The sequence below is a fragment of the Borostomias antarcticus genome, assembly GCF_949987555.1.
Source record: "Borostomias antarcticus genome assembly, chromosome: 27".
NCBI lineage: Eukaryota > Metazoa > Chordata > Actinopteri > Stomiiformes > Stomiidae > Borostomias > Borostomias antarcticus.
The window spans coordinates 7,342,977-7,352,474 of NC_140260.1; the positions used below are offsets into that span (position 1 = coordinate 7,342,977).

Sequence of the window (9,498 nt, forward strand, 5' to 3'; positions counted from 1 at the left end):
AAATCACAAATAAAAACGTCTTGGAATTACTTATTAATTATTGGGTTGGTCTAATCTAGAGTCAATAATGATACTAGTGAACCTCTGATTGAAAACACAACCTGGCCTTAGATGCCCTCTTAACAACAGGTTTCTCAGTCACATAAGAAAACAGCTTTTAGCCGGGGGTTCATGATCTGTGTGCATATTAGCATGGACAGTCTCTGCTTAGAGAAGAGAAAGAGTGGGTCCAGCTCAGTCCAGTCTCAAAGTGCATCATCAGCACAACCTTTGGACTATTCTACCTGGAAGGTGAATAAAAAAACATGCACGCACGCCGCGCACACACGCACGCACGGACGCCGCACACACACGCACACACACGGCATATATGGGAGCAACAGACACCAGCATCCCCATCCCCAACAGTAGAAACATGGATATAGCACAGACAGAGGAACCACAGTAGAACCCAGTAGAACCCCAGTACCTGAGCGGCCACGGTGTGAGACCTGGTGGGGAACAGCTTAGTCACGCACGCCGTGTTGAAGCCGGCCTCCGATAGGCCGAAGGCCGCGCGAAGCCCCGCCCCTCCCGCCCCCACCACCACGGCGTCGAACTCGTGGTCGACCACGGGGTACTGTGTCGAGATCTGATTGGACAAAAACAACGGAGGGGGAGGGTTAGGATAGACAGGGTAGAGTCCTAGGTGATAAAATATGTTTTTTAGGATTCCCTGTATCGTTCACGTGGCGTTTCTAATTTCAGGAACCCCAACGCACAAAACAATTCATCAACATCGGCGCTGGTGGGCGATCGCCGTGTCTCGCTGCGTGAGACGTAGTGAGTGTTTGACGGTCAGAGACGCAGACTTACGCCATCGGAGACCTTGGCGTTGTTGGCGTCCCGTTTGCCGTAGATGGAGAAGTGTAGCTTCCTGGAGCCGGCCGCCTGGCACACCGCAGGGAGCTGAGCAGGAACAGGAAATGACATCACATCAGTCAGTATAAGGCAGGTAAGGTTGGACCAGGCAGTTTGTTGGTATTCATACTCCCTAAACGCTGGATGCCCATTAAAACCACAGAAGAATTCAGGTCAGTCAGGAAGCAGCACAGCACACAATCACACATCAAGGATACTGGTAGCAGGTCTTCAGGAGTGGTCGGACAAATCAGTTCAGAACAAACTAATGTTGCTGTTTACTCACACACTCACTGGAATGTACACACTACTGTGTTTTCCAGCAGACATTTAACCCTGGGCTAGTAGAATTGTATAGCTTTGGGCTAAGGTCAACTCTGGGTTAACAACATGTGTGTGAAAAGGGGCTAAATTAACCCAGGGTTAACTCTTAGCCCAGGGCTAAAGAGAGCCCTAGGCTATGAATATGCAGTGTACAAAAAAACATAATGCTGTCTCTCCATCACTGTGCACCATCGACCTATAAACACATTCCTAGTAAACCATAGACATGGCGATAAACTGATGTGAACTTCAACAGGCCTACACTGATTGATTGATTGATTGATTGACTAGAGTGTAGGTAGATAAATATCTGTCTTGAGTTACATGCACCAGATTTAACTCTGACACCACACACACCCCAAAGGGTACCCACAGAAGATGTGGTCTGTTTACCCATGCTTTCCGCCAGCTAGATAGATATGAACTTTGAACCCCGTGGGAGGGAACTAGATGATAACGTTAGCTTTCTAGCAATACAGTACCTAGACCGAACCACGGCTGTCCGCCCTGGAGACACGTCCAGACGGTCTCCAAACAGGGGAGAGAACCCGTCACACGTCCAGACGGTCTCCAAACAGGGGAGAGAACCCGTCACACGTCCAGACGGTCTCCAAACAGGGAAGACAACCCGTCACACGTCCAGACGGTCTCCAAACAGGGGAGAGAACCCGGAGACACGTCCAGACGGTCTCCAAACAGGGGAGAGAACCCGTCAAACGTCCAGACGGTCTCCAAACAGGGGAGAGAACCCGTCACACGTCCAGACGGTCTCCAAACAGGGGACAGAACCCGTCAAACGTCCAGACGGTCTCCAAACAGGGGAGAGAACCCGTCACACGTCCAGACGGTCTCCAAACAGGGGAGAGAACCCGTCACACGTCCAGACGGTCTCCAAACAGGGGAGACAACCCGTCAAACGTCCAGACGGTCTCCAAACAGGGGAGAGAACCCGTCAAACGTCCAGACGGTCTCCAAACAGGGGAGAGAACCCGTCAAACGTCCAGACGGTCTCCAAACAGGGGAGAGAACCCGTCAAACGTCCAGACGGTCTCCCAACAGGGGAGAGAACCCGTCAAACGTCCAGACGGTCTCCAAACAGGGGAGAGAACCCGTCAAACGTCCAGACGGTCTCCAAACAGGGGAGAGAACCCGTCAAACGTCCAGACGGTCTCCAAACAGGGGAGAGAACCCGTCAAACGTCCAGACGGTCTCCCAACAGGGGAGAGAACCCGGAGACACGTCCAGACGGTCTCCAAACAGGGGAGAGAACCCGTCACACGTCCAGACGGTCTCCAAACAGGGGAGAGAACCCGTCAAACGTCCAGACGGTCTCCAAACAGGGGAGAGAACCCGTCACACGTCCAGACGGTCTCCCAACAGGGGAGAGAACCCGGAGACACGTCCAGACGGTCTCCAAACAGGGGAGAGAACCCGTCACACGTCCAGACGGTCTCCAAACAGGGGAGAGAACCCGTCAAACGTCCAGACGGTCTCCAAACAGGGGAGAGAACCCGTCAAACGTCAGGTTTACATTGTGATCTGCTGATAATTCCCATTCTCAGTCTGACAGCTTGGGCTAGTTTACCTAGTTAACATTCCCGCAGGAGGTATCTGAGAAACGCCACAGTTAGAAGACTATTCTGTGGAAAACCCAACACTACTCTGCCTCAGTGTCAAACTGAGCTATACAGGGACTGGATTGAATTCCCACGTTGACGGATAGATGTAGCTAGTTAGCTAGCACCAGGCTAGCACCAGCACCAGGCTAGCACCAGGCTAGCACCAGGCTAGCAGCAGGCTAGCACCAGGCTAGCACCAGGCTAGCACCAGGCTAGCAGCAGGCTAGCACCAGGCTAGTACCAGGCTAGTACCAGGCTAGTACCAGGCTAGTACCAGGCTAGTACCAGGCTAGCAGCAGGCTAGCACCAGGCTAGCACCAGGCTAGCAGCAGGCTAGCACCAGGCTAGCAGCATTAGCTAGCCTTCATTGACCTTGGGTCTGGGCACACGAGTGAAGATGAGTGAACCGAGTCAGACAACTAATTAATGCAAACATGACATGTCTCAGTACAGTAGCTGGCCAGCGAGCTGCTTCTCTGTGGGTCGGTTACCCAGCTGGGAAGAGAGTTACACAGCTAACCACCAAAACAGGGAAGAGAGTTTAACACAGTTAACCACCACAACAGAGAGTTTAACACAGCTAACCACCACAGCAGGGAACACACATGAGCAGCTGAAGTGAGTTAGGACACACCCGTGGGACGGCAGCGGGTCGCAGCTAAAAACGGCTGATTTATTTTCACAAATGAACGAAGCCATACGCTCATTAAACTTAAAATTAACGATACAGAACGGTTTCCTGATACAGGCTAACTCACCGCCTTGACAGAAACGAGGTTTCTGGTGAGGACCCGGGAGGCAGAGCACACCGAGGCCATGGTCGAGGCTATGGTCGAGGCTGCGAGGCTATGGTCGAGGCTGCGAGTCCGATCTGACACGGAGGAGCCGCGTCATTTCTTCCCCCAACCAACTTCTGCCATGACCACGCCCCCGCGAGCCCCCGCGAGCCCCCTAACACTAACCCTAACCCAATGAAAACTCGCGGGGGCGTGGTCATGGCAGAAGTTGGTTGGGGGAAGAAATGACGCGGAGGAGCCGCACAGACCTAGGAACCGAACCAGGCCGGGCCGGACCATCTGGACGGGGAGGGTTTGCGGAGAGAAGTTACATAATACGAAATACAGAATTATAAAATTGATATACGCGTCTTTGAAATGTAGTTTTATGCCTCAAGAATCCATACTTGTTCTTTATCAGTAATACATTATCACCCATCAAATACTTTTAAGTTGCATCTTGATTTCGCCACCCCTCTCCATTATGGTAGGTCTACTTCAGAGTGCGGAAGAGAGAGAGAAGGACGTGAGGTGGGACGTTCCTACACATTAAAGGTATCTGTAAGGTTATTTATACTCACACACTTGCATTAGTCCTCTAGCATTTTAATATCTGTCTATTAGCCGGTGCATTGAAACATCCCAACCCATTAGAAACCGATTAGAAACCGATTAGAAACCGATTAGAAAGCTTGCACGGGCCACAAGGAGCTGTAAACAGGTGACAGCTGTCAAACTGTGGACCCAGTCCGTCATACACAAACACACGGCCTGTCTGCATGGGGCTATTTCTGCAGCGTCATTTGCATTGTCAATAAACACATGAGAAACAACCCTCCCTTCTTTTCTGGCTAACGTAGATGAACAACTTGAACGACCCGCAGGAATGGAACATCCGTCCGGAGCAGAGAGGGAGAGGAGGAGGAGGAGGAGGAGGAGGAGGCGAGGGGAACAAATGGAACTACGCCTTGCTGGTGCCCCTGCTCGGGCTGGCTGCCTTTCGTAAGCGTTACACAACTAAGCATGGCTACAGGGGGCCGAGAAAGGGGAAAGACGCACATGTTCTCCTGTCTTGTCATGACTCGATATGTCACACACCCGCATCAAACCACAGTCACTGTCAACATTCGTCTCTCGATGCTGTACATGGCTCGGGAGGTAGGGTGGCCGGCTGGGGATCGGAAGGTCCCCGGTTAGATCCCAGCTCCCGGCAGCGTGCCCAAGTGTCCTTGAGCAAAGACACTGAACACCGAAATCAGTCCGGTGCGTGACGGTGGCGCAGTGTTGAACACTGTGACCTGACAGTAAGGTCTTTCAGGCCTTTCTGTGTGGAGCTTGCATGTTCACCCCGTGTTCGTAAGGGTTTCCCCCATAAAGAACCCAATATGAAAAACATGCAGAAGAAGAGAGGCTCTTCAGGACCTCCAGGACCTGGACTGAGCACTTGGACTTGGTCCTCGGGCGCCATGAACGATGGCTGCCCACTGCTCCTGGCTGTCCCTGGAGGAGGACACTGATGAGGCTGCCCACTGCTCCTGGCTGTCCCTGGAGGAGGACACTGATGAGGCTGCCCACTGCTCCTGGCTGTCCCTGGAGGAGGACACTGATGAGGCTGCCCACTGCTCCTGGCTGTCCCTGGAGGAGGACACTGATGAGGCTGCCCACTGCTCCTGGCTGTCCCTGGAGGAGGACACTGATGAGGCTGCCCACTGCTCCTGGCTGTCCCTGGAGGAGGACACTGATGAGGCTGCCCACTGCTCCTGGCTGTCCCTGGAGGAGGACAGCTGGGATTATAGAAATGCAAAGGACACATTCCACCGGTGTAATGGCTTCAGCGTGTGTGTGTGTGTGTGTGTGTGCGCACACACGTGTGTTGTGTGTGTCACAAGCTGTATGATCAGAAAAAACGACTTTGACTTTGTAGAAAAAATACAGACAAGACAGATCCTACTAATTGTAGGGATGCATCGGCAATCATATTGGTATCATTCAGACGATGTTAGTCATGTTTTAATATATTGTTATCGGTCCGATGTGCAAAACAGGGACGATTTGAACAGATAATTATTTTTATACAACGGTATAGATCCGGTCCATTGTCTCTATTGGTCAGTTTGCATTCCAGCCGTGGTGATAACCACGATATCCCTACGCTAAAATGCAATGTTCACACATCTTTTAATATAAATCCACCTCTTATTAGTAGCCGTGGCAACGTCCAGATAAATGTTTACAAAGATGTGCTGTAGCATTGTCGTTGCCTGGCAACGTTCCCTTTTTCAGCGGAAGTATCCGCAAATGATTAACAAATAGTTCCATTAAAAATACATTTATTTAAAGTTCATATTATCTTTCTTTTTGAAATATTGACGGATAAATGTGGCAACCGTTGTATAAAAGCATTATGGAACTGAAAGCCATATGTCACGGATATCACCACGGCTAGCGGGGTGTAACAGCTCCGCTGTGTGTCGTGTCTAACCACTCCTGCTAGCCGTGGCGATATCCGTGACATCCCACTGCTTCTCGTTCAGCAATGCTTTAGTGTCTAGCTGTTGTCGTGTGTGTTGTTTTTGAGAGGAAACAATGTGGTAAATCTATGATTTATCGGCTTTTCCAAATGTTACTACTAGAGAGATACTAGAGTGTTTACATGTGTTTTTCAGTATGTATAACATTTGATTATCATAGAAACGCGTTTTTAGACAGATCATATCGACATCGGTAAATATCGGTTATCAGCCATAATAGCGATGTTAATATCTGTTATTGGTATCGGCTAAAATGTTCATGTCAGTTCATCCCTAACTAATTGGTTCTCTCCCACCACCCTCTCCATCTCTGCGTCTATCCTCCCTCATCTCTCTCTCCCTCCCTCCCTCCCTCCATCCTCCCCCTCTCTCCCCTCCCAGGGTGGATCTGGTCCCGGGAGTCCCAGAAGGAGGTCCAAGAGGTGAAGGCCCGGTATGACCAGAACATGTCGGCCGTCCGGGCCGATCTGGAGAAGAAGTACCGTCAGACGCTGAGGGAGGACCGGAGGGAGGCGGCCCGGCTGGAGCTGCAGCTGGAGAAGGAGAAGAACAGAGCAGAGGTGTGTGTGTGTGTGTGTGTGTGTGTGTGTGTGTGTGTGTGTGTGTGTGTGTGTGTGTGTGTGTGTGTGTGTGTGTGCGCGCGCGTGCGTGTGTGCATGCGTGTGTGTGCGCGCAGGAGCATTGAGACTAGTCTCTGGCTGCGTTCCAAATCGCATACTATATAGTATGCCAAAAAATGGCAAAAAATACCAAAAAATGTCCCCATACATAGTATGCCACATGCAGTATGGCAAAAATACCAGGATGTTCTACTACATCCGGTCGTATTCTGCAGTATGCAAACCAGCACACTTTCCTGTCTATTCTGACCCACAATCCATTGCACAGTGGAAATTATGTCACATGTGGATGAATGTCGCTTCATGGACTGTGACCGATATAGTCAAATTTCAAGGCGCAATGTTATGACAAGGTAGTATGTCTCAATTGGATGCGTACTGCATCCAACGTACATACTTTCTAGGGGCAGCTGTAGTACGTACTGGTAGTAAAAGTACTGTAGAAGTATGCGATTTGGAACACAGCCTCTGTCTGTGGTGGAGGAGTGGAGTGGAGGGGAGGGGAGAGGAGAGGAGAGGAGAGGAGAGGAGAGGAGAGGAGAGGAGAGGAGAGGAGAGGAGAGGAGAGGAGAGGAGAGGAGAGGAGAGGAGAGGAGAGGAGAGGAGAGGAGAGGAGGAGGGAGCAGAGGAGGAGGGAGGGGATGGAGGGGGTAATGTAGGAGAGAAGTGCCAAGTACTATACCATATCATTCTTATACAATTGTCATTGTCTTTTGCACTGTCTTGACTTGTTCTGCACCCCCTCCTATGTGGTCTAGAACAGCGCATGTTAACCCAGTCACATTCCTAGTATGTTTGAACCATATAGATGGCAATAAAGAGATCTTGAATCTTGAGTATAACCATGACAGTGACTGCGTGGTCCCCAGGGCTACCGCCAGGCGGTGGCGTCCCAGAGCCAGCAGCTGCAGGAGGTGCGGGGCAGCCTGAGGGAGGAGCGGGAGGCCCTGAGCCAGGAGAGGAGGTGCGTGCAGCGGGGTGGGGCGGCCGGGGGCCTGCTCCACTCCGCCCTGGAGAGGGAGGCGTCGGCCCCCTGGCACCGCGCCGCCCAGGCCGCCCTGAGGGAGCTGGAGGACGGGCTGGCGGGCCGGCAGGAGGCCTTCTGCAGCCTGCTGGTGCCCCGGAAGAAGAGGCTGGAGATGGAGAGGGAGGTTCTGGCGCGGGCCGGCCGGGAGCGGGCTCTGGCCGGGCTGGACGTGGAGGCGGGGCTACGGGACATCTTTGAGAACGACCGGTATTGCGCCCCGGTTCTCAACACGGACCGGAGGAGGAACGGGAGCCTGATGTGGGTCTACCTGCGCTTCTGGCAGCTGCAGGTGTCCCTGGAGAAACACGGGCGGGCGGAGGAGGCCCTGCTGGGGCCGACCACCACCACACGGCCTGGGGCCACATAGTCTGGGACCTCCGACCTCCGATCAGATCCGATCAGTGAGACTCATCTGGGTTTCAGGACTTGAAAATTGAAATATATACAATATATCCACTGAGGAAAGACTTGAAAATGGAATCTTTGTTGTTAACACTCTAGCTTGTGTAAAGAGAGGCCCAGCTATTACTAGGCTGCATTTGAAAGTCAGGATTAGTGAGGCCATTTGTACACGGTAAAATAATTCCTGTCAGTTACTTATCGAACATACACTCGTAACTTATTAGTGTTTGCCTTGCATTTTGTTTACCTGTCACAACATATCAAACCGTCATGTTTTCTTATTGTTTACTGTGCTGAATTAACCAGGCCAGGTCTAGCCTGGCTTGGGTGTGAGGTTGGCTTGTTTCTGTTCAGGACTGGTAGGACGGAAGCTAGTCATGCCACTGAAATAGCTGTGAATTGAAATGACATGAAATAATGTGTGATAAATAAAGATGGGTCTTGTCACCTGGACACATCAGATCCAATGCTTCCAATGCTAATCCAGCACAATAAGAGCGGGATAGTTAGCTAATGAGCTCATAACAACTAGCAGCATCTTCCATAACATTAATGGTAGCGGTCAGTGGCTAAAGCAGTTACACTGATGATTCCTCAGTTTCAGTTTTATTGTCACTTAGATGCACTGGTAAGGTACATACATGTGAAAATCTTTGGCTGTGAAGCTTGATCATTAAAACCATTTAGACCATTTAAAAAGCATTAAACTATAATAAAATATATGGTAAAATCAGTAATTACTAAAAACAGTGATATAATTAAATGATAGAAATACATAGTAATCAATATAAACAGTAGGGATAAGAGAGATAAAAGCTACACTTTCCTTTCATTTAGCAGTCTAATTGCCTGGGGGGAAAACCTGTTCGTTAGCCTGCTGGTGCGAGCTTTGGGGGTCTTGTAGCCCTTTACTCTTTGGGAGCGCAGAGGGGAGAACAGGCTTTTGTGGGGGTGGGTGTGGTCTTTGATGATCCTGAGATATTTGTTGAGGCAGCGCTGGGTGTAGAGGTCTTCCAGACTGGGCAGGTCACACACAGTGATGTTTTCAGCCTTGTGAACCACCCTCCTCCTCAGCGCCTTGTGGTCCCTGTCGGTGCAGCTGCCGTACCAGGAGGTGAAGCTGCCGTACCAGGAGGTGCAGCTGCCGTACCAGGAGGTGAAGCTGCCGTACCAGGAGGTGAAGCTGCTCCTCAGTAGGCTCTCTATTGTGCCTCTGTAGAAGTCCCTGATAATTTGGGGTCCCAGGCTGAATTTCTTCAGGCGCCTGAGGCCATATAGGCGCTGTTGGGCCTTTTTGAC

At 51.0% G+C, this 9,498-nt stretch overlaps 2 protein-coding genes across 2 annotated transcripts in view; one reads left to right on the forward strand and one right to left on the reverse strand.

Annotated features, from left to right (window-relative positions):
- LOC311326437 (succinate dehydrogenase [ubiquinone] flavoprotein subunit, mitochondrial-like) overlaps positions 1-3,661 on the reverse strand; it is a gene marked incomplete at its 5' end in the record, with an annotated part of 27,652 nt that extends 23,991 nt beyond the window's left edge. The window contains 6 exons of the mRNA XM_084459330.1: positions 470-631; positions 856-948; positions 1,822-1,953; positions 2,504-2,554; positions 3,335-3,358; positions 3,602-3,661. Of these exons, the coding sequence (XP_084315456.1) occupies positions 470-631; positions 856-948; positions 1,822-1,953; positions 2,504-2,554; positions 3,335-3,358; positions 3,602-3,661 (522 nt within the window). The remainder of the gene's footprint in view (positions 1-469; positions 632-855; positions 949-1,821; positions 1,954-2,503; positions 2,555-3,334; positions 3,359-3,601) is intronic.
- An 818-nt stretch (positions 3,662-4,479) lies between these two features.
- LOC311326452 (coiled-coil domain-containing protein 127-like) lies at positions 4,480-8,461 on the forward strand (the record flags this gene model as incomplete). Its single annotated transcript, XM_084459343.1, has 3 exons — positions 4,480-4,621; positions 6,532-6,710; positions 7,640-8,461. The coding sequence occupies 3 exons, from the start codon at positions 4,480-4,482 to the stop codon at positions 8,162-8,164; spliced, it is 846 nt and encodes a 281-aa protein (XP_084315469.1). The 3' UTR covers positions 8,165-8,461.
- Positions 8,462-9,498: the final 1,037 nt, after the last annotated feature.